The sequence below is a fragment of the Anoplolepis gracilipes genome, chromosome 14, assembly GCF_047496725.1.
Source record: "Anoplolepis gracilipes chromosome 14, ASM4749672v1, whole genome shotgun sequence".
NCBI lineage: Eukaryota > Metazoa > Arthropoda > Insecta > Hymenoptera > Formicidae > Anoplolepis > Anoplolepis gracilipes.
This window is the reverse complement of record NC_132983.1, coordinates 303,485-330,639: the sequence shown is the minus strand read 5'-3', so window position 1 is coordinate 330,639 and position 27,155 is coordinate 303,485. Positions and strand designations below refer to the sequence as shown.

Here is a 27,155-nt window from a genome sequence, read left to right as displayed (position 1 = left end):
GTTTAAAAAAAATTCCATTTTATCTTTTTAATACGTAACGTTGTATGACGAATGTTTACCATCGTTTCGAAATGCAAGATTTATGTGGCTGTTGCCTTCTCTTTCGTGACCTTTACCTCAGGATTTAAACCGGCGACGATACCGTAAGCGATGCCTTGCGGCACGGCGGTAAGGCCGACCGTGAAGCCGGCCAGTGCATCCTGTAAGATCCACGTGAATCGATATTGCGGCAGCCAACTGAGAACCGGCAATCTTCGTTTAACGTAATCGGCGCATTTATCTTTCTCGTACCATTTGGCCACTAAAAGCAAACTTGCTCTTATTTTCTTACGATATCACGAGTGATATATTGTACTTACGGCAACTCGAACTAAAACTAATTGTCAGATGACTTTTATGTCTTTTTATTTTTTCTTTATGAGATTAAAAAAATAGTTTATCAAATAAAAATATTAATTTTGTAAAAAATATGTTATATTTGTTATTTTTTTCTATATTTTTTTTTCTCATATTCTGATTGAAATTTTTCTTTTCTTTTCTAAAAAGAGTTACAGAGTTTTTTATTTCTTTTAATCAGTTTTATCTTCTTTATAGTAAAAATTAAAATTTAATTAAAGAAGATAGTCTTGGTTTAATCGCTTTAAGCAATTATGATAATTTATTACAAATTGATCTATCATTATATTTTAATTATAAATTTATGCAGAAAAAGATACCATCATCTTATAAAAAAAAAAAAAAAAAAAAAAACAGATTCGATGATTTATAATGCACGCAAAATTTAAAATGTTAAAATTATAATTCATTTGCTTACTAATTATATTTGCTTACTTATTTACAGTTTGTTAACAGCAATTAGTTCTTCCAAGAGCAACAGGTTTACACAACAAAATTACAACGCATTTGTTTGAATTTATCGCGTGAATGATGAAACAACTTCTGAATGCACACTAACAATAAGTAAACAGAATTCCATTGACTGACGTTTCGCAATGTACCGACTTACTCACTACGCTGGGCTACACTGAAAGCCGAGGTAACGGTTTATCGCAAGATCATCAAGTCGAGGTATTATGTAAACGGTTGACCAACACTCTATCACTGTGCACATTATCTCTTACTACAAAAAGAGCTTATCATAGAAATTAATCATTCTCATTTACCGATGTGGATGCACCATGCAAAGTTACTGCAATTTTTGCACATTTTCAAGTTTCTTTCAAACTACAATATTACAGTAAATAAAAATTAATCTAAATCAGAGCCTCGTCAGTTTTAACATTATGTTGCTAATTGTAGAAAGTATCGCGAAATAAAATTAATTAAAGTTAATAAATACATATGCAGGGTGTTTTTTACGAATTACCGGACACCTTGTATATAATAATAATTAGTCTAGCTAGTCTCTCTAAATAAATTCAAAGAAACTATAATTTCTCATTGTTAATTATATTAAATGAAATGGATCCAAGATGTACAGGGTATTTCAGAAATAGGCGGTCAAATTTAAAGAGCATTTTCTATTCATCGTAACGATAAAAAAAAAGTACGAACTTGAATCCGCAAAAGTTTTCTTTTCCAAATTATGGGCATTTTTTACCATTTCTTTCCGCATCAACGTCTTATGGATTGTCAAAGACGCTCGAGAATTCTCAGAGTATTTCATATTTTGTTACACGAAAGCGACAATATTATTTCGGACTGACATTCTTCATTCACTACGATATATATATATATATATATATATATATATATATATATATATATATATATATATATATATGTATATATGTATATATACATATGTATACATTCAATAACAAATATTGTACTATTATTGTTTACTTTTAACAAAAGGTAAATAAAAGGACATATCCAGGAGGACGTGCCGTGCGAGGCATATTATCTGTTGTAAATAAAGAATGTTTATAATTTAGAAAAAGGAAAATTTCCTAATTTACGTATGATTTTTTTCATTCTTATGGTGAGTTTTGCTAATGTAGATACAATAGATTTCTAGATGTCTCAAAATGAAAATGTATCGCTACTTTTTGTATCTGTTAGAATATTGTTTGTCACGAGATATAGAATTTATAGCAACAATATTCTAGCAATAGCTCTAGAAAATTTTAGATCCCATTGCCAAATATAATTGGCCTTGACAATAGGCCTTAAAGATATTAGGTATTACAGAAAAATTATCTGTCTAAATTACACTAATAATACCGATATAAATTCTGTCTCTGTCATTTAAATTGATTAAGTGCAAAATATATGTAGTATCACAGTATTTGCTAATCATTTATCCGTTTCAGTTAATTTCTTACACCTAGAAAATTTTTGTTCAAGTTGCAAGATTATTTTTTTCAGTGTTTGTATACATGGTGTTTATATGTATTATGTATATATGTGTATATATAATAAGTAGAAAGATGTCGGAGCAGATTCTGTCTCGGGTATTTGTAAGAAACCCTAACACATAAAACAAGAACAAAATTTATAATCCACACGGCGTACAAACACGTTTTCTTTCAATACACTTTTCTAAATAAAATTTCTCACTCGCGAATTGCCATATTAATCCAATTACGTATTCTTACAATAATGAAAATACAAAAATTCAATTATAATGCAATTATATTACTGATGTGAAATCAGTTTAAGCGTATACTACGGAGACGGAGAATTTGCTGAGAACTGCCGTGTTACGAAGGAGAAATACGAGTACATACCAGCCGATTATATAACAAACTCTTGTGAGACTGTGAATTTCACGAAAGCGATAATTTCATTTCTTCTTCCGCCTGCGAACGAGAAAGCATCGGTTGTGAAAGGGGACATTAGCGATATTAAACGACGCTCACCCTCGTCTTTATTATATCATATACCATATGATTATCGTATTTTAATTAGTCATTATATAATTATCTTTTGCGCCGACGAATTAAAAATAAATACTTCAACGACGTATCCTTTGTTTACATATACATGTGTATGTATGGTATATATAAAAAATATAATAAAGAAATTCCCGATTCAGCCCCGATTCGCCCCCTTATTTTTCTCGCTACTCCCCTACGTCTCTTTAGGGGAGTAAAGAGGGGGTATAAAATTCTCAAAAATGAAAATCTATTTCTTGGTAAATACACCAAGTAAAATATGTGCCCTGTGCACGTTTCAATTTTCACGGAAAAAATTAATTTCTAACAAATTTACGCATTAACATATCTGCGTATGGCTCCTATTCGCCAGATTGATATAATTGTTTGTTTGAAAATAAAAAAATTTTAAATGTCTCTCATTTGTTACACGACAATCAATGTCAAATTTTCTCGAGTTATACGTAATACTGAAAACCAAGAGCATCGATACGATACCGATTACTATCTCCGTTTCGAAACGCCAGCAACTTTCGTTTCCTTCAATTTATCAATTTCCATTCTCGCTTTCTCGCAAAGGGCTCTCAATCTCACATGTTCTCTCTCCCTCTCTTTCTTTGATCATCATTCCTTCGATCTTCGATCTTCGATCGGTTCTATATATGTGCGGGTTAGGGGTGCGCGAAACAAAACACCACAATGGTCGGTCCATGTTGGCGTAGTAGAAAAATTTTGCCGTACAGATATCATAAATCGTGGCCGAATACCGTTTTCTGGCTTGCTCTCTCCCTCGCGGGAACAACCGCGACGATAAATCATCGCGGCTTGCCACCTCGATCGCGAGATCGCGTTTCGTACCACTCCATAGAAAAGGCGCGTGGCGAGAACTCTTGATTTCTTTCTTTCGCGCAATTTTTCTCTTTTTCGTGAAACGAGACGTAGACGAGACGAGACGAGACGAGACGAGGCGAGGCGAGGCGAGGCGAGGCGAGGCGAGGCGACGCGACGCGTCGCCACGCCGCCAAAAGGGAGCTAAAAGGGTGAGCAACGGCCAGAGTACCGGTTGAGAGGGTGCAACGCCTGCGCGATGCTACATTTGTGTGTTGGCGGGGTGCGGACGATGAATGAGCCACCCGATGCCCGAATCTCGAATGCTACTCGCGTCAGTGCCGCGCGAAACAGCGAAGCCGTCGCGACGCTGTCTCAGGTGCAAACGCGGCAGCATTAGCACATATATCATCGCATTCAGAAGGGAAAAAAAAAAAAAAAAAAAAAAAAAAAAAAAAAAACATTTGTGCAAACATTTCGAAACTGTCAGTCGATTCGTCAGTCCATTTAATTGCATTCATATTTTCTTGCTAGATAAACACAAAGTTTGAAATACAATCGTTAAATATCGTACAAACGATTTCTGAGAGATCGAAAAATATATGCCGGTTTTTTAACCGTCACGAGAAAGGTACAAATTGCATTCGTCAATTGTTAATTTATATATTTATTGTACGTACAAGTATATCATTTTACAATTAGTCTGTTCAGTTATCGATACAATTTTTTTGTAACCATTAAAAAAAGTGTCCTTCATTTTTTATATATCGTGAAATAATCGATTGTATTTGTCACTTGTCATCAATTTATAATAAATGTACTAAAATCTTTGGCCGGTGGATAAAAATTGAATTTTGTTAAAAATCCAAATCCATTAATTTATCAATATAATTGCTCGTTAAAATTAACGAGAAATCATTATATTAACTAAGTAAGCAAACACTTGAAAATTTTGTTAGATAAATAAAAAATTATCAATTATTTTATATAGTTATTTTATCATTTTTAATCAATAGATGCAAACTTTGATTACTTATTTAATAGTTGATTCATTTTTATAAACTCTTTCGAAAACGTTCTTCAATCTCTCTGTTACTTTTCGAAAGGGTGAATATCATAATTATATATTCTTCCTCTTATACATATTGCATTAAATAATATTATATATGTATTCTTTGTAATCATTTATTGATCGACTGATTTTTTAAATGATATGTAAAATTTTTCTATTTTTCGGATTTGTATAATAAAAATTTAAAACGATTATGAGATTTTAATTTTCCACATTATAAATTTGTCTCATACTGTAGAAAACTGATGTATTACAAGTTTCGACAGTTTGATATGTGACAGAAATAAACGGTTCGGACAAAGCTTCGGATGAAAAGTGTTGTTGATACTGACTTTGATGTCAATGATATTCTCCAATAATGTGGAAGTTTTAACTTAAAAAAGTGACTAAAAGTAATAAAAAAGAAGTCTCAGTATTTTCAAGAGTTTCGACTTGTATAAATGTCATGTCAAATGCCACATTATTGAGTTTGCAAACTATTCGTATAAAATGGAAGATGTCATTTATATAATCAGTCGTTTTGACTACCTGCTTACGATCAAATTATTCGTTACGAGTTTCCGGTGATCGCAAGGTCAACTACATCGAAAATAAAATGCGTAGAAGACAGACTTAAAGACTCTCCGTGTCCGAGAAAATAATCGTGTACGAAGGACAATGCGCGGAATATAATCTTATATTACATGGTTAATCATTCTTTCTTGATGTGCTTTCTAATGTGAATTAAAGTGTCTCTTCGGTGTGATTATAAAGTAAGAAGAAAAAAGAAATTTATGCGGGATAACATGATAATGACGATAGACATAATCTCGTTAAGTTTAATTTAAAAGGGCGTGATAATGTGATTATAGGAATATCTAGCGGTCTATCGCGGTGTGATTATAGAAATAAATTTGCACGGTGTAGGAATTAAATCGTTACTGCAGTGCGCGTTAATGCAGCATTATATGTCAACGAAAACTCGACTGGTCTCCACTGATCTCGACTGGCGTTAATAAGACAGTTGAGGAGAAATGAGGAGATTTTAATCTTAACGTGCTACTTGTCGACTGAAGAAATTCATTAAAACGACTTGGTCCATCGTTATTCTGCACGACGCGACGCGCGACGCGCGACGCGCGACGCGGCGCCAGGGCGAAGCGCATCGCCGGCAAATTAGCGGGACGGCCGGTGCTTTGCAAAACGCGTTATAAAAAACGAGGTTGCAACTGTTTCTCATCTGTCTTCGCCATCTCGAAATTTCTTCCTGCCATGAGCAGCTTCATGTACATTGTCCAAAACGAATACCAAGAGTCGTCGAGGGAGATTGCCAAGCAAAATGCCGTCATGGCACGTACGGAGATTGATTTTATCAGTCAGGACACGACCAAGTAAGTCAAATTGTTGAATAACTTGCAATTGCAATTAATGTCATCAAATCAGAATTACTATCGAGTATCGAGTCGTTCCATTTCCTAACAGTTCCTAATGTTAAATCGTTCATTCTTCCACTTACTTCTCTGTGTGTGTGTGTGTGTGTGTGTGTGTGTACATAATTTGAAATTAAATCAGATGTTCTGTATGTGCATTATAAAGTGCATTATAAAGCTTCTTTTAATCCGGCATGCTAAAAGATATATCTTTTTCACGTATAATATATACAATGGTGTATATTATTTTTTTCTGAGAATTTACATAATCTTACCTAATCTTTTTACTATATTATAATTGAGAGTGTAACAAATGATTTTATATTTCTCAGTGCATATTGTATCTCTTGATAAAATTTTTTATGTAAAATTATTCAACATTTAACATTTATTAGCGTTTAATGTTCACATATATCAAACTTTTTTCGAATTTTAAATATTCCAAATTTTTCAAAATAAAAAATATCCATTTTATGCTCTTTTTACATTTGATAAATTAACTTGTAAACTCTATATGTACATGTATATTATATAGTATAATACAAAATAAAGAAGATAAAGATGATATAAAGATAATAAAGAGAGACAATTTATCGATAACATTCAACAAGGATTTTTACTTCTTACTATCATTTCTTGTTTTTATTTGTGTATGTGTTTTTATATGAGAATAGAAATAATATATATATATATATTATTGCATCCACCTATGAAAAAAGCAATATTATTTTGCAGTAAACCATTGTGTCATGAGCGGATTACTCGCGCTTTCGATTTCTTGTAACGTCTCTTGTCCTTTTTTATCTCATTGTCAGTTATATTCTCCAAAATTATCCAGCATAGAAAGAGCATTTATTCCATTAATAACTCTTTTGTAAAATTTCCCTTATACGAATCTATTCAATCAATAGTTTATCCCCTTTAACATCGATAATAATGCATCGAGCAATTACATCGATAAATTGCTTCAAGCCATAAAATGGAATAGCAAACAAAAACAAATATAAACAAAACTAACCGTTTTCTTCATAATTTTTTCTATTATTATGTTATGTTGTAATACATTTTCTAACATTTTTTATTACGTTGACTTTTGAAACACATGCCTCTCAAAGTATATTTAGCTCTTACAAACATTTATTATACGGAAATGGGATAAAATTAAAAAAAATGTATTAAATCAAATACTATAATAATAATGAAAATAATGACGATATTACTAATTGCATTATTTCATCCCAGAACACTGATAATCTTAATTAATGGATATAAATTCGATTCGTGTGATTAGTCCATATGATTTTATTTTACCAAATTACATGTCATATTATTTGAAACCAAATTCAGAATAAGTTACAACAGGCGAGTTATGTTTTCAGATAAAATTTATGGTGATCGTTACGGGTCCGTGGGGATCATAATTTTCCTACAGAATGGGATTATCAGATCCTGAAATTTCTAACGCCATTTGCAGGTTCTGTGGGAGGTTAAAGTGCGTAATTCGAATACTGGAGTAGAAATGTTCAAGACAGTCACATATATTTCAGTTTAATCTCACAGTATCAAAATAATTATCGTTATATTCACGGCCCTTCCACCGCCGTTACGATTCTGCCAAAACGTTACATGGCACATTACCGACACTTGTCACGAAAATAGATAAAAATCATTCCCCGGAATAAGAATGAACTGATACATTAACACATTTTAAAGTTTCTACAAAGCTATCAAGTCACGTTAATTTGATTTTTACTAATCTCATTTAATATTTATTCATCTCTATTATATGTACTTTTCCTGCTAGAATCTGAATTTAATTCCAGCGAATCGGAAGATATGGTTATCCAATAGTTTAACTTTTACTCTCTTTATCACTTTTTATGTGCTTCAAGTTTTCAAACTTTTCTGCAGAGTAATTTTAAATACAACTAAAATTTCTTGAAAATTAATCAGCAACACAATGATTTATAAAGCTGTTTACTTTCAGATTTTTTAAACTACACTTGAAAACAATATATATATGTATTATATTATGTTTTATAGGTTTTTTTTCTTTATAAAATTAAAATTTGGTAAAATGCTTATACATATATATAATTTATGATTTATTCTATATATTAATATTAAACTTATTTCGTTTTTGCCCACGAAACTCTTTGTGCAATTAATTTATTTCATTTCTAAATAATATGATATGATTGTTATAATTATATATATATATATTGCTTTTTGTATTTGCTTTCAACAAATAAAAATGCACTTTTTATCTCATTCTTCTTATTTTTCTTGATATCGTTCGAGATTATCATAAGTAATAATACGTGAGTGATATGTCGTAGAGTTTATCGAATTTGTTTTGAATAAGCAGTAGATAAATTTTGACATTTCAAGATCCATCGAATGGACAATTCGTTAAAACGTCAAACGTGATACGCCTTCCATTATTTTTTTCACCCAGTGATATAGATATTGCAGTGATTTACTTTTCGACGTGTGCGACAAGCAATATTTTATGCACCACTGAGTTATTAAAAAAAAAGAATAATTGAAACTGTTTGTCTATCCATTTTAATTTCCTAACAGCATTAAATTAAAGCTTATTATCGAAACATTATATCGTCCACTAGTGTTTTATCAATAAATGCTAATAATTAGAAAATGATTAATTGCTTACGTTATTAAATTACATAAATATTTATTGCACAGCATAATTAGCGATAGATTAATACTGATTTATAAATACCATTGATAACTTTATACAATATTAATGTTATGTAAAATCTATTTGAAATTGTATACACATTGTGAGTTATATTAATTAATGACACATGTAGATGTACATATGTAGTATCTATATGAATGCAGATTATAAACCATCACTGGGTTATTATATAAATTTATTAATAATATAAAACCAAACTGTTAAATTATAGCTTTATATATATAATAAAGATTCTTTTAGATTTCATTCATATTTTTTTTATGTTTCTGTTAGTTTTCACGCTTTAAATTACAAAATATGTGACCAACGATATAAAATCGATAATATTATAAGAGATATTTCAAGAAGATAAATTTCACTAACAAGATTCTACTCTTAACGGAATTTGGGACTGAATTGTCCATGATGAAAATTTTATCCTAGAAGGAGGTTCAAGGGTCTAAACATCCAAAGTATCCCAGGATTTTTAGGGATTCTACAGCCTAAAAATGTACGTACGTAAGAAGTAAATATTCAAGAGTCTAAAGACTTGGGGATAAAAAGGATTCCGGAAGATCGAAGCATGTACTCATCAGAAAAATTAAAAGCTATTTACAAAAAAATTAATTTAGCTGTAAAAAAAAAAACATTATTTTATTTAAAACGAAAATTTTATACTTTAACAAAGTAATAGAAAAAAAAGCGAAAAAGAGACATAATATTAGTTGATTAATACTATATTCAATATATACGCTGTATGAAAAAATTAATGTCATTGTTAAACAAAAAGGAATATTTCTTCTTTATCTTAATCTTTCTTCTCTCAAATCCCGCTATTCTTTTCACCTTTATCTTTTAAATAATATATTATTTTATAATAATTTCTTATTCTAACAATAAGTAACTGATCATCTTGAGTAAAGTTTTTGACACTTCACATATTTAATATTCGAATTAAATATTCCTTAAAAGAAAAACTATAAATTGTACTTAAATTTTTAATATACTAGTATAAAAGTTATTATTTGATTGTAATTTTAAAGAGAAAAGATTTGGTTGTGCTAAAGTTTCTAAACATCAAGCACATACGCGCATGGTATATATACACAGTATTGTTAAAAATTGTTGCATTTTACATCGAGCAAAAAATATTAAAACTTACTGCAACGTGCACTCCCCTTTTACATACTTTACATGGCAGGTTTTGGCGTTGTTCGCGGTAAATATGTTTCTCGCCGAATTGTCTGAGTTTAAAATTAATTACTACGGCTAATATGCTCCCCAACGCGCCAACTCCCGTTTCGCTTTCCTGACTTTGCTTACGCCAGTTTTCCACCAGATGAATTTAATTACACTACATTTTGGTGAAACAATTAGAATTCAAAGATCCACTAATTATGTTGGTGCGGCGCGCAATTAATTTCGCGTGTACGATTTCAATCAGTTTTGTAATAACCGCGACATTGTTTTGCACGCAATTTTCAAGTAATGGCACGCGTTTTGAAATTTCATTGTTAGTAATAAAAAAAAATCTCAAAAGTATAATACACATTGAGTTTCTACGCAATTATATGTAAATTGGTGACGATTTACACTTATTGTTAGGTCAATCTGTTACATGTCTATCACATATTTGGCTTATTAATATAATAAATGTCTATATTAATTGTAATGTAAAACAGATTTATACGACAAGAGAGAACTAGGTTTGCTACAAGAAAGATAAAAAAATCATTTTTAGACGTTTGAAAAAATTTAACTTTTAAAATATTGAATTTTTTTATATCGTCATAGAAAATATGTGTGCATTTTGAAGATCTATTATGCCATAAATTTTCTATTTTACAGCTATAATCACGAAATCAGATATATTGTTATATCGATTAAGAATGATATATTATTAATTAAAAAGTGAAAATGCTAAATATGGCACATAATTTCCTTCGATATGTGCAAAAAAATTAATTTATTTCTAAATATTATTAACGAAATAATGTTGTATTCATGAAAAAAAAAATCAACACAAATTGATGTAATTGGCGAAGACCGGCGTTACGTTGCCAGAACATATTGCGTCTGTCAGATTGATTAAAGTTAGAGTGCGGCCGACTATCGTTGAAACCTGACCCCGAAAAAGCCCAAACTTGATTCTTTTCCTACTTCTCTATTTTATGAACTGGTTTTTCTGTTACTTTTATTTCTCTAAAAAACCGCGATGTAAAATATCTTTGTCTACGGATAAAAAGTTACGGTCGGAATTAGCAATTCTATTCCACAAAAGAATGAGAAATGTCTGTGTAAAAAGAATACGCGATTTGTTGTGAACACTGTGCAACTTTCAGCAAGTTGATAATTATTATAACAAACTTTGTAACTCTTTTCCCGCAGACATAGATCGAAAAATTAATGAGAGAGCTCAACCATGAGTATATAATTAGTCGCATCGACATGTAACAAAGACGGTATACTGAAAAAGTACAAGCATTAACAAATTATATACCTATATAAAAGCTTTATTGAAAAAAATGACACATTTTAAAATAATGCAATTTTTATTTAAAGTTAGAGAATAATTATATAAAGAAGCAACTATACATATATACAATAACATCAAATAATAGAGTTGTTTCACGATAATCGAAACATTTTATTAAGATAAAACACAAATGTGAATGGCAATTTAAAAAAAAAAAATTATTTACTTGTTACGTGCTCTTTAATATCCAACCAGCGTTTCAATATATCAAAACGCTATGTTAAAATAACTCATATCACAAGAAAAAAGGAAAAAAAACCGAGGTTTATATATAGAACAGAATTCACATATAATGTATTCCCATACAATGTATTCACACATAGTGTAACCATTTCAGTCGATTTTATTCTTTTCTGAATTCGTAACGAGAAGTTAAAAATGTTATGAATAAGACAGCCTATTCCCTTTCGAAGATATTGATTAAAATGATATAGCTTGTTTTGCTTCGCATTGGCGATATTTTCATGAATTTTTTGCATGATATGACGAATGCCTATAGCAATTTTTCCCGGCTGTTGACAACTTTGACAACTAAAAACGCGGTTGGGGAAGGAGTGCTGAAAAACAAAACTCTCTTAGTTACTTTACACTATAAGGGAATAGAAAAAAAGATATAATCGCGGAGAGTCTTGCGAGATCGCTTTATGATTGCTTTTGATAACTATCATCGTCGCACCAACACGTAGTAAGATACATAAGATAAATGATATAAAAATATATCTCGCTCGCGCGCGCATTTCACACATCTTCAATTTAATCTATATATCTCTCTTTGTACTCCAAGATCGCAGAAGAAATATACAAATATAAAAGCATTTTTCAAGTGCAAAGAACTATGATTATGATTAATTTTTCAAATTAATTAAATGTATAAATTTAATCAAGTTATTGTATATTCAAGTACATTTATATATATCAAATAGAGTAAGATAATGTATCTACTTTTAAAAATAATAAACTGCCTCTCTCTCTCTCTCTCTCTCTCTCTCTCTCTCCCCTTCTCTATTTATATTTCTTCTATTTCATCTTTCTCAATTAAGATAATATATAATATAAGATATCTTAAATATATTATTCATACATTCGATGATTATTCAACTCACGAGTGTTTAAATTTCATTTTTAGTTAACTATTTAAAATTAATATCAGTTCAAATTTTATTCGGATCATTGTGGTGACATTATATAATTACTAATTATCTGTAATTTATTTAGAAATTACATTGGCAAGTGGATTGCACAATTAAACTAATTCTATTGACTACCACAAATCACAAACTAGAGTCAAGCGGAACGATAGAATGTCAATTGCCTTACAGGAAATTGTAATAGTTACTATAACGATGGCTGTTCAAATATTTATATTCGCTTGCAAGCAAGCGTTTAGCCAGCTAACGATGTATGCAATATCTATTACTAAAGTGGCGCAAGTTTTATTTTACATTTTATATCTGTCATTATAAAACATCTTTAATCATGGAAAGTATTTTCTATGTTTTATTTTTGATCCACAAATTATTTGATGAAGAAAAATACTTTTTAAATCTTTAATCAAAGCAATTATAAATTTTATCTGATTCTACAGGTTTCTATTCTATTTATAAAGCAATACTTGTTTACGTTTAGGAAGGTTTAAAGTTTAAAAGACGCGTTATAAGAGAGATACCAGAGATTCATTCAAGTATATATGTATTTCTTAATTTGACAGACAAAACTATTTGCAAAAATATTTAATTATGTGAAATTTCGCTATTTTTCCTTTTCTATACATAATATTATATTTATTCTTCTTTAGGAAAAAGATTACTTATAATTTTGTTACTTTTGTTTGAAGTAATTTTGTATGCAAAATTTTATTTCATTAATGTTTTTTTATTTATACTATTCTATTATTTAATCTAACTATTCACTTGTGTGTGTGTGTGTGTGTGTGTGTGTGTGTGTGGAGGAGGGGGGGACATAATAACAAGTCTTTACGACGTATTAATTATTCTTATACGAGTAGATATATGATACGCGTAGGTAACCGCGTGGGTAGCATGTTGTGGGGGATATTACGCGAAACACAGGTATATACGGGTGGAAACAAGATGAATCAGTCTCTGCAGGATTTCAGAGGGTTATGTTTCTGGAAGCTAATTCGTCTTTTGGGGACACTGTCTTGAGAGAGTGAAACATCTAGGGAGCAAACTTCTTCTAATATTTCTATTTCCAAAAAACTACATACAATTTTAGCAAGTATATACATACATATATATATATATATATATATTTATATATTTATATGTTTATTATTTATTTATAAAAAAATTAATTTAGTAAATTTATATGTTATATTGCGATGAGAAATAATTTATCAATGAGAAATATAATTTTTAAATAAAATAAAAAAGTTTTAAATATTTGTCTCTTATACATATACATAAAAGAGAGATTTAATATTTCATCAAAGTGCCGAAAATCAAAATATTTTTATTTATATTATGCGTAATATCTTTTTGAAAATATGTAAGAAAAAAAGGAATATTAGAACAAGATATTAGAAAAAGAAAATAGCTTTTTAATTCGTTTTATGCACAAAGTGCTGCGATTCTATTACGTAAAGCTGCCCTCAACAATGATTCTTTTGTTCCCAAAAAAAAAAAAAAAAATAAAAGTAACAATTGTCTCTGAAAATTTATTTCTTAGTACAGATTACACAGGGAGAAATTGCTAAGGAAAGACATTGGTAAGATGTCACGCACACTAAGGTCCGGTAATCCATTTTGAATCAACGACATGCTGCTCAAACTGGTTGAGCACTGTGACAAAGCTTCAAGATAGTCCAGACATCAGATCTATCGTCGAGAAAACAACTCAATGTTCCCGTCGTGTCGCAAAATTTACTGACATGGGTACGCGAATACTCTTACATGTTGGAAAAAGAAAAAGAAAAAAATAATATCATTTCACTTTGTTAAAAGTAGTCCGGCCGCGAATCGAATGAGATTTATTTCTTCGATCGTCCCACGACAATATATATTCAACGAAGAGTAATATCTCCATAACAATACTATTTCCTTTCCATAACAATGTCATTTTCTTCATGGTGGGTGGGATGGAGGAAATAAATCGATACATATTTCTGAATGATAAAAAATGTTTGATTTCTACAAGTCGGCGATAAAAAGACTGATACGATATTGGAAAACCACGATACGCAATAAAATACTACTTATATATATATATATATATATATATATATATATATATAGAGGATGATTTTTGTATATCTCAGCTATTTGAAATCAAATTAAAGATAGTCACATCAATGTAAAAAAAAAATATTTTTAATTATACCTTTTAACTACTAACTAAATTATTAGACTTATGTACTTTGATAACATTACTAAACAGGATAAAAATGTCAGATTACGTTTATCAAAAACGTCAATTACACACTTATCTTTTAAGCGATAATATTTAAAACAAATAAACTAGCAAAACACGAATATGGAAAGAATTTGATCTCTCGAAAATTCAAACAGAAAAAAAGCTCGATAAGAGAAAGTTACATTAATTGGGTAAAACGATGAAACGTAAGATTTGAGATTTAGCATGAAAGCTCTTTCGTCCTTACAAAGAAAAAGCTAACACCAATGTCACACTGACGGCGGACAGGTGCGTTATCATTGTCAACCTACGCAGGAGCGGAGGAAGACTAACGATGTATGGAACACGTCGACCTAGGCAAAACTTGCGCGAAAAACATGCGCCGCTCTTAATAGTGATAAAATATCGCAAACTTAGGCAAATATATGCGTGGGCGGGTGCGGGGAATGGCAAATAAGGAAGGGGGAAGGGGAGTAATCCGTTTATGCGGATTCCATCTACTTTAGGCTCAGAAATAATGCAATCCAGTCTCGAGTATGTATATATGTACATATATTTCCCCATTCTTTAACTCGATCAAAACATCATTTAATCCAAAACAATCATGTTGAAAAAAAAAAAATTGTTTTCACCTTGTTTCTCACATATTCATCGTTTCACAATGGATTTCACGAAGGGATGCCAAAAATATATTTGTATTATACGATATTATACGATTTGCATTGTACGATTATGTACTTAAGACTTTAATACTTTTACATTACGTAGAAGAAATTTTTCAAGCTATCTTTTTTTTATACAAAATATATATTATTATATTGAAAATTATATTTATTACGTAAAATAAAATGCATAGCGAATATCTATTTATATATTTTTTTAACTAGAAAATTATTTTGTTAATAAATACACACAAACGTACACACATGCGCAATTTTTTTTCTAATAATAAACTTCAATAAACAAAGAATATAAATTCAGTGACAGATATAGTAAGAATATCGGATTTCGCTTGAAACAGTTTTTCAATGTCTCTCTTAAAAATGCATTCCAATTCCCTCATGAAATACACATACTAATGGGAAAAACCAAATATTATGTTAATAATAATGACGAGTACATTTGGGAATTTATCGATGATTCGCGCTTAACCATTGCATTTTTCAATTTGTCGACAATTACTTATAATAATAATTTCCCCTGTCCATTTTTGCGGAAAGAAAAAGAATAGTTTATTAAAAAAAATACGCATATATATTTTGCCAAATAACTTACTTATTTACAAATAATAAAAGGCAAAAATAAGCACATGTGTACTTTATGAAAGTTTATTATTTGCGTCACAACTGTTGGGAATGCATGTTTCATATTATGTGTCTCCTTACATATGTACGTTTAAATAAAATATAAAAATGCGTGTATCTCTTATAAAATAATTAAGTACTCTTAAATGTATTTGAATAACCTGTAAATCATATCAAAATTTCATATGTGAAAGAGATTATTTTATATTTGGAATTATATCAAAATTTTATTTGTGATAGAAATTATTTTATATTTGGAATTTATTTTAAATTTACTTTACATTTATTGAGATTTGAAATTTTTGTAACACATATACACACACACACACACACACACACACACACACACACATATATATATATATATATATATATATATAGAATGATGTAGTTTTCATGTAATTTTTAATTTAATTTGATTTTATTTATATATCTTACCATTTTAAATAAAATAACTAACCGTTATTAAATATTTATTAAGACTAATGATTAAATAATTTGTATGTATCTTACATACAACACGCGCAAACACACGTACATGTGCATATGTGTGTGTGCATATATATATATATATATATATATATATATATATATATATATATATATATATTAAGTTCCTTTAATTATAAATTAATTATTTAATAAATACTTAATTTTAGTAATCAAATTATTTATTAAATGATGGATATATATCATGGATCTTTCATTATAGATTACTTGATCTTGCAATTGGTGTTTTACAGGGCATTTTCTAATATCATTCTCAATCTAAATGGCAAATTATATCTAAATTGTCTAAAAATCAAACGTTAAGCAGCAGACAATATATTTAACTATAAAGTACAGTATACTTAATTATAAGTATCATTAGAAAAATAATTATTGTTTGCAATCGCAACGAGGTGATCAATTATAATTTTTATCTTTGTAGCTTTAATTCCTTGAAATAATATATAAATAAATCGCGAAAAATATGCGTTTCGATAAAGATCTATCATCGCGATATAGGTATATCGTGATGTGTCGTTTATCCAAAATTGATTAATTGCTAATTGTCATAATCACAGTGAAATTTTTCGATTCTTGTCGCAATTGCATTTCGAAAAAGAATTCGGCAATATATGTATAAAGTATTTAACATTTTATTGTTCGAATATCGCTGCACAAGACATATAACCGTATGTCTTGCAATTAATAATAATATATCAAGAAAAACGAATAAATACCGTGTGATTATGTTACAAAATATTGAAAATATTTAATATAATCAAAGCTCCTTATTCGCGGGCGATAAGTTCCGCAAATACGGAATTTTCTGGTCGTAAATAAAAAGAGTGGTTACTCCACGACTATACTGAAAATACTACGAATACGATAAGAACCGCGAAGAATGAAATCACGAATAAGGAGCTTTGACTCAGGGTGTCTACTTAAAAATCTTGTAAAAAGATTCCCTGAAAATTCCTTGATTTTCCAAGTATTTTTGTTCAAACTCCAAAATAAAAAGAATATTTTCAAAACTTTTTAATACGACTTTAAAATAATTTTAAAAAACTTTTTAAAATAAAATTTTTTATTACATGCATTTTCTAAGGTTTTTCATTCATACGGAGAAAAAATTTCAATGTTAGATTTATAAATGTACTAAAAATATTGAATAACTTTTATAAGATAATTTTTCATTTATATAAAATTTTTATTTCTTTATTTCTTTATTTTTAAAAGTTACAACAAGTATATTCATATTCAATATTATGTTAAGACATTAAGTACCTATATAAACAAATATATATGTGAAAAGTTTTAGATAAATTTTCTCTCTCTCTCTCTCTCTCTCTCTCTCTCTCTCTCTCACGTACACACAAAACACACATGCGTGTTGGTCGAATACGTTAAGCCTATCACTAAAATGGAGCGTGTAAATCCCTCTTGAGTATCTCTTGTATTTACCATAACGGATTTCCTAAGCTTCTCGTAAAAAGTTGAACGATAAGAAGTAATCGATAAAGTGACGTCTCACAAGATAGGATTATAGGAAGATTATGAGATATTCCATTGAGAAAGGGAGAAATATAACTAGATTTTATATCACCAAAACGATATTATAAATATATACCATATAACGATAACATTACGAATATATTGCACAATAGCAACATTTGCTTACCAAGATTGAATTAGAGAGTGTGTTAAAAAAAAAAAAATATATATATATATATATATATATATAGATATCGAAATCAGTTTAATTTTTCATCATTCGTGCAAAAGAAACTTTGAATCACTTGAAGCGATGAATCGATATCACGTACGTAGTACGTAGCTCGCAAGTCACGAATTTAATCCAACGGACACTCTATATATTGCAAGAGAAATTGCAGAAATTCTCATCGTATTTTTACTAAAGACGAGGTAATAAAAAAGAGAAGCTGCATTTATTTCGCGAGGATCTGCAAGACATGCATCAGAGTCATAAATTTCGATTTCACGTAATTTAATATATATCTTCCAAACGGATTTCCGTAGAAATGTCTTCGTCCCGAGCGACAACAAAAGCTTGATTTCAACAAAGGTTGAATATGACAAGAGTAAAAAAAAAATAAAAATTTAATCGCTTTTAATCCTGCAATCAATAAAACAATTATACATGTAAGTGCGTGTATATGCATATATATATATATATACCATATATCTTTTTTTTTAATTTTCTAATAAAATATTCTACGAATAGTGTATATTATTTTGTACATAAAATTAATACAAACGTATATTTTGATCTCACGACATGCAAAAGTATCAATGTTACACTTATCTCGCTCGACAAACATATATATATCTCTCTCTCTCTCCCCACTATGGATCAACTTCAATCTTTTATCGACTCGTCACTTTAACCCGTGACATCCTATCGGATATCCCTTGTTCCAATCTCACATTCGGGAGAGATAATCCCATTTTCGATCTGATCCGATGCTGTATTTGCTCACAGGGTTAAATGATTGCATTCATCCTGTAATCGTGATCCCTCTATCTTTCTGTATTACGATTTCTGCATAACGTCATGTAAATTCGTAATAAACGCGAAACAATAGACGAATATCTACGGCTGTGCTGTCTTGTATTTACTTGTTGCCATTTTACATGGTAAGTACGTCGATAAAAAGAAAAAAGGAATTTGTGACGAATACACATCTCGCGTATATTCGTATATCTACACCATCTACACAAATGTATCTTGTCAGCTTTTCAGCTGAGAATTCTATCACAAATTCAAAGTTATCTTTTTCGAGTATACATGGCCATTATTTCGGACGCTCTCAAGCTTTTATTCTGAATCAAGGCGAAAAATATTCCAGGTTGTTTATTTTAACAATACACATACATCTTTTCACCATTTTTATTTCAGATATTTTTTGCTTTATATTTTCGCATGCTTTTGATCTTATTGAATATGTGAGCGTAAAATAATACAATAAGCGAACGCTAAAAAAAGATTTCTTTACTTTATACGTGTACTTTGTCGAAAAAAAAATTTTTTTTTATTTTTCTAATCATTTAAATTATTTAATATGTAAATGTTTATAATTTGAAACCTATATATGTGTACTTTTCTTATATCTTTCTCTTTTGTTTTATTATTTTGTAAAAATTAATTCCAGAAGCCGTGGATAAAAATCGGCTCGTGACAAAAGTCAAAGATTTTCTGTTGTTCGTTTATCCGCGTGTAATTGGCTGAACTTGATTTGATGATATCAATCGTAATCGAACAATTGTAATGAAATACATAATAGAGTTGATTTTTATTCAAAATATATATTCCAAAACAATTGTAGAAACTTAAAATTTGACCATTGGTTGCGTGTTGACACGTATACGTGTAATGCAAATACAAAAGTATCCAAGTATCACATCACGGCATTATAAAATGATGTATCTTTCGATTTATTTCAGGATGCTTATAAATCTGTAAACCTTTGTTCTCCTCATCCGGCTGAATTTATTCGTATAGCCGTGTGAGATCAAAGATCACAATTTAACACTTATTTGTCGTGCATGTGCGCCATACTGTTCAATTTATTTTTATGTTACATAAAAGTAGTAAGCATGGATGGAACTGTAAATAACGATATACGATATCACTCTAATAACGATATTTAATTTTCATTTTACATTTATATAACAGACTTATTGTATAACGTTATATATAGCTTTGTAATATATGACATTTCATAAAATATTATTTAGCGTTATATTAACGTTTTCAATTTTAGTTTATTTAATTTAATTTAGTTTTATGCAATTTTAATTATGCAAAATACATTTTGATTCTTAGTTATATAAAATAAATTACCTTAATTTTGTTTATTTATGTTTTTAATAAATTTATCACAAATTATTTTAAGAAATAATAGATGTAATAGATGTAACATTTACAATTTTATTATATTTGCATTTAATAATGCTGTTCGCGATTATTACTTAATGTTTGTCACGATTATTTATACGTAACTTGAATTAAATTAAAATACAAAAACAATGTTCTTGATAATGATATTTTATTTCATTGCATTAACATAAAAAGCACCTGAGCGAATATTTCTTTCACATAAACATTCAACTTTCCGGATTTCTTCGCTGTATTACTGAGCTATTTTCACTTCATGTTCATATATGTTTTACTGTTTCCCTTTTTTTTTCAAACACAATGATCTTATTATAAATTGAATAATCTTATTCTTCTCATACCCATTTCACATTTTATGTCTTTTCGTCAGTAGCACAAACTAGAATCTAGTATAAAAATTTCAAGAAATAGTTTTTTTCATATTACAACTTAATTGTGTTGAATGACTGTAATAGATTTTAATATTAAAATTAATAACAATGTGGTTAAAAATTTAATAAATAACAACTGCGAAATGTAAATATTAATTAACCAATATTTCAAGTGTTCTTTTTCCGTAAATTATTTACTTTTCGCAATCCTAGCCAAGAAATAAAAAATATTAGAATAGTGTGCTATCATTATATAATATTTATATAAGTTTATTATTTTTTTTTTTTTTGTTCCAGCTTTCTCAGCGATTGGAATACCGTTACTTATGAAATTGGTAACAACGAAACTTATTTGAACAACGAAACTCTGCTGTACAATGTGTCATTGAACGAGGATTATATCTTCGATAGAACTGATGTGAAAGTTATTTTTATTACTTTATACACTATCGTATTCGTCTGCTGTTTCTTCGGTAAGTTATTTCATGTCTTTTTATATCTCATAATTCTTTAGCCTTTGAAAAAAATGCAATTATTTGTACTGTTACTGTGCTTGATAAATACATTAATACAATATAACACACTCTTTACACAAGTTTGAGATAAGAAAAGAGTAAACCAGATAACCAAGCGTGACTAATCATATTGATGTAATGTTGAGTAAAATGATTAATTATATTGCTAATATGCCCACAATAATACAATTGCCATATCGCAGACAATTGGCTATCTGGGTATATACACATATTTATGTTTCACAAATATAAATTCTTTTTATTACATTTTACATGATTATAAATTACTACATTTTTATAATACACATATAAATAAATATTAATTATTTTTAACATGTTTTGCAATACGGACAAAAATAAAATCTTATAGTTAATTATATTTGCAAAAAAGATTATGTAGCACGATTATATAGAATATTATTTAAAGCGAAACAGAAGAGTTGATGAAAACAATTAACATGTTGCTATTTTGGCCTGCGAGATAATAAAAAAGGGGAGAAAAATAACTTTTATATTAGTAAACGTTTGTTGTTAAATCTCTGTTATAGTAAATCGATTTACACATTTTAAATATATCTTATTAATTTCATGTGAGTATAATTATTGCTAGAGATGTTAATTTGAGTTTTAAATAATTTATATATTTTGTATTTACAGTTATAAAAAAAAAAATACATATAAATTGGAAGATATATATTGAATATTTTTGTGTGTGCAAGATTTGCACGCATTGCACAGCGTTAATGCTTAAAGGTTTAATCTCGCTTCCAATTCACAGCGAGCTTAATCAACATCTATCTCAAATCAAAGTGAAGACTTGGCGTTTCATTGCGGAAGACAGCTCGCGATTCCTTTTTGGCGTCCTAACGACGCGCTCACGGAACTCGTATGTCGGCTGTCGGAAGTAGCTTCATTTCCTTGGAAATGTCACATGAACGACCACCACCGCGGATTACCATAAAACCACCATTAGGTAGTCGCTTGCTTCCGGTCGTATAAGCCACGCAAAGTATTACACTTTTAAGGGAGCAAACGTGGTAATTTGTCGACGATTAAATAAAAATCTTCGCTATGTATAAATAATTGTGATAAACATTGTTAAAGTATTAATCGTAAACAGCATTATTAAATGTAAATATAATAAAATTGTAAATATTTTATATCTATTACATCTATTATTTCTTCAAACAATTTATGATAAGTTAATTTTATTAAAAACATGAATAAAGAAATAAAATTAAGATTTTATATAACTGAGACTAAAAATGTCTCACATAATTAAAATTATACTAATTAAAACTAAATTAAATAAACTAAAACTGAAAATGTTGATAACAACGTTACAAAATAACATTTTATATGTTATATATTATAAAGCTATACATATTATACAATAAGTCTGCCACTATATAACTGTAAAAATGGAAATTAAATCGTTATTATATCGTGTATTATTATTTACAATTGCATTTACAAGTTTGCGTATAAATAAGTGTATAAACGAGAATAAACGTTTAATTATTCTAATAATGTCAATTAAAATAATTTCTAAGAATTTAATTCGTTCGCAATTAGCGCTGATAATTTAAGTAGAAATTAGAGATTTTTATTACAAACTAAATCGTTAGGATATTTAATATTGAAAATTTTTAATTCGTTAATTCATAATAGATTATCAGAAAACATTTGACTGATAAAAATTTAATTTTTAATTTATCACTGAATTTGTAGTTAAAAAAAATATGATGGTTTGTTGACGTAATTTATAACAAAATGAAGATGTAAAATATATTTCTTTTTGGTCACTCGAGTATCTCGTAAATACTGCAACTATAGTTTGTTAGATACGACAATAGCAACGTTGAATGAAACGTTGATCTCCGAATCGATCCTACGGACAGCGATTTCTTTCACTGCGGAAATTTATGCTCTCAATAAATGCCACCGTGTTCGACATGATCGCGGTTTCAGATAACCCAGACGAAAAATAAATTTTAACAAGATTCGGAAAAAGATCTATTCTCCGCGCACGACAGTAACATATATAGCTATTTCGTGCATACAATACACAATTTCTCTCTCCCTTTTCTCTCTCTCTCTCTCTCTGTCTCTCATAAAGCTATTATAGAGTAGGCAAAGTAGGAATTAAACTGATTATTATTTATTAAGCTATTATAATATAGCCATCTAATATAATTGAAATTAAAATATTTATCAATCCAACACTTTTTTGTTATTAATTTCACCGAATAATTTTCTACAAAATGTTTGTTCTTTTCCACAGGTTTTGTATTATAAAAAATATTCTCGAAGAGAATCTAAGTACTCGCATTGTTTGATGAGAAAAGCTATTAATTCTCGCGATATTTCTCGAACACGTGCTGTTTCCAATCACAAATTCGAGACACGTATCACAAAATGTATTAACTTATAATTAAATATTGAAAATGACTAAATATCGAAATATTATCAAATTATGGACATGGCTGACACGGCTTTATACTTTTCTTATAACTGTCCAAGTCGTTGTGACATAAATGATCGATAATTGAATCGTTCAGTATAATAGCGTTATATTAAAAATGACTCAAAAAAAATATATAAATAATCTTTTTTTTTCGATTACATTGTATTATGATTTCGTACGCATTCTACATATAAAATACGAAGAATTTTATATACTATTTTTAAACAATCTAGAGTCTATTTTTCTTTAATGGAAACACCAACAAATTTTGAGTTAAGTAACTTAAGTAAAAGATATAAAAAAAACAAATTAAAAAATGAAATTAAAAAATAATTTGAACATTAATATTATCTTCAGATTTTATAATCGTTATTTATAATTATTTTTTTTTCATATTTTGTTATCGGCGATTACGTTTGTATTCCAATTATTCCAACTCAATACGTACGACGTGTTACCTTGCGTATACATTTTATTACAGCCAGAAATGCAAATACTCATAGATGGTGTGATAAACCCCGCACGTGAACAAAGGGACGATTTTGCGCTCGCGTGATTGTTACATGTTAAAATTTCCATTAATTTTTTTCCCGCTTCGACTCTTATTTCATCTCACGATAAGTTGCATAATGTAATGATTATATATACATATATAATTCTATATAATTTTATTTTGCTCACTAGTACAATGCGCAATGGCAGAGTTGCAGTATTCGATGTTAATTTGTAAAATGTATAAATATATATCTAAATTATGTAGTGTTGATTAAGTATTGTATTTAATATTTTAAAAAGTAATTATTCTAATACACACATCCAAAGTAATATATGTAATCATATTTAATTTTTTTTTACCCTTTTAATAAATATTTAATAAAGAAATTGTATAATTATCGAAAAAAATATTATTTCTAGAGATAAATTTGTTAAAAAATTTTATAATTAAAAGTATGTATATTAATTTTTATAAATAAACAAAGTGGTTATAAATTTTAAAATTATTGTTAAATATTTTATAATAAATTTATATATAAATATTAATTATTATATGCATATATAAATAAAAATACTTTATATATTTTAAATGAAACCTATATTTTATACGTATTATATTAATATAATAATTGTTGTTTCACGATGATAAACAAGAAATAAATTTCATAAGTAATACATAATAAAAAGTTGTAAATTATGCTTACCCCATGGTTGCTCCGCCCTAGCTGGATGCCACCCCGGCCTTGAGTCTCTTCTCTTGATCATCCTTTGCTACTTCTTCACCCTGGCACCCTTATTCACGAAAATACGATTAATTACAATCGTGCGCACATTAATCAGGATACGACGATCGGGCGGCACTCCCGACATTAATCAAACGTTTGCATTTTATTATATTGTGACAGAAAAACAAAATAAGAATTCGCACACAGCTACAATTCACCCGAAAATCACGCGAGCATGATTGCGTTTCTTTATTATAATATTACCTTTTGAAACGCAACCATTCCTTATAATTACTGTAATTACATTAGCCATTATTAGCGCCGGCGCGATTAATTAAGTCATGCGATAAACGTTAGTGCAACATGCAAGGATGTCACGATTATTTAATTGAAATAATAAAAAAACCACGATATATCGATTGCCTATTGATAATAACACTCGTTTATCTTGTATCATTTCTTCGCTAGGATCGTAATATGCATGCAATATTGAAATTTGATTGTATATATTTCTATCAGCGGTAACTTAATCTAACTAATTATTAATTCGATCCATGTAGTATTGTATATTAGATACATAAAGATGTCTATATCATTTTTATTTCTTCTAATCATTAACAAAACGCGGATAAAGCATATACGAGTCGATTTGAGTCGAGTGATATCATGATGCGTTTAATTAGTTTATTATCAGTCACGTATTGTTATATTTATGTGTACACCATGTACATGTATCCATGGTGTACCATAAATTTGACTATTGTATTTGTCATTATAGTTTGTCAAAAATGCGAGAACTATTCGATCGAAGTTTGTCGTGCACAAATATCCGCTAAACCTATAGATATTTTCGATACACGTATTTATATTATATAGATATATTTATTCCAAAACTTATATTTAATTAATGCGCGATAAATGTCACCCTCGAAATATTATTGTCGGTCGCTATAAATGATCATTCCTTTTCATTATTTGAACCAAATAATCGTCACGATATCTTTACATGCCTATATATGGTACATATGTTCATTGATAATTCAATAGCGATTCGATCGGTCGCGCGAGCTAATAATTGCTAATTATAATAATATAATAGAGAATGATGAGACATTTCGCATGGTACACGTACGGTAATATGATAATATCGGGAGCGCAATTACGGCCTTACTTTCTCGTCCGAGCCTCACTGTACGAATGACGACAAGTTGTGGAATGTAAACAATGCGGCGCGATACCATACGCCCTGGCGGCTGGCGGCGCGGCGTATTGAGCGCTTGTTTACATTCCATAGCCGTGACGTCATTCATACGGTGAGACTCAACGAAAGAGTAGTGCTCCGTTCCGTATTACTGCTACATTATTATCAAAATGCGGGCGGCGCGTCCTATTTATGTTCCATAACGTTGTCGACGGTCAACATTTGTACAGTAAAGCTCGAGCCAAAGGTAGCAGTGAAATTGCGCTCCCGATATATTATCATATTATCATAAATACATTACGCGAAATGCGTAACCATTTCGTATAATTCTTATAATTGGCAATTATTAATTCGCGCGATTAATCAAATCGATATCGAATCATATAAAGTAAAAAGACATATAAAGATATCGCGACGGACGGCTATTTGATTCAAGTAACGAAAAGAATGGCGTATATCGACGTTTAGTAACATTTTGCGTTACATTCATTGCGATAATTAACCCTTATTCCGTATTGATGGGTCATTTCTGTCCGTGATTTTTCTAACGTCAATCTCTCGGAAACAAATAATCATAAAATAATATATTTAAATAAATTATTTTTCAAATTTATTACTTTAGTCTTTATTTAGAATGTTCAAGGAAGGTATATACATTTTTTTCAGATTTTTTAAAACACTTTTACATATTGATAAACTTATCGAAAATACGCTAACCCACCTGTACAGTTAGAAGGTGCCAAAAATAACAATACGGAGTAAGGGTTAAATATAATTTACAATAAATATATCTGTAGCGTATAATATATACGAAAATATCGATAGATAGGTTTATTCGTCGATTATGTATGATAAACTTTGATCGAATAAACCTT

The 27,155-nt window shown here is 29.2% G+C and overlaps 2 protein-coding genes across 8 annotated transcripts in view; one reads left to right on the top strand and one right to left on the bottom strand.

Moving 5' to 3' along the window:
- Positions 1 to 27,155, bottom strand: part of LOC140672901 (sodium-independent sulfate anion transporter) — a 69,823-nt gene that overhangs the window by 6,567 nt on the left and 36,101 nt on the right. For 2 of the 7 annotated variants that reach the window (XM_072905385.1, XM_072905388.1), the window contains one exon: positions 117 to 301. In XM_072905385.1, coding sequence (XP_072761486.1) covers positions 117 to 301 — 185 coding nt within the window. Of the gene's footprint in view, positions 1 to 59; positions 302 to 831; positions 1,232 to 2,327; positions 2,343 to 25,058; positions 25,147 to 26,211; positions 26,277 to 27,155 lie in introns of those variants that run through there. The other 5 variants (XM_072905386.1, XM_072905389.1, XM_072905387.1 and 2 more) reach the window with 5 other exon arrangements.
- Positions 4,185 to 22,415, top strand: LOC140672904 (uncharacterized). The gene is made up of 4 exons (XM_072905395.1): positions 4,185 to 4,338; positions 5,018 to 6,149; positions 21,175 to 21,350; positions 22,171 to 22,415. Exons 2-4 carry the CDS (start codon positions 6,031 to 6,033, stop codon positions 22,203 to 22,205), a joined length of 330 nt encoding a protein of 109 aa, XP_072761496.1. The 5' UTR covers positions 4,185 to 4,338; positions 5,018 to 6,030; the 3' UTR covers positions 22,206 to 22,415.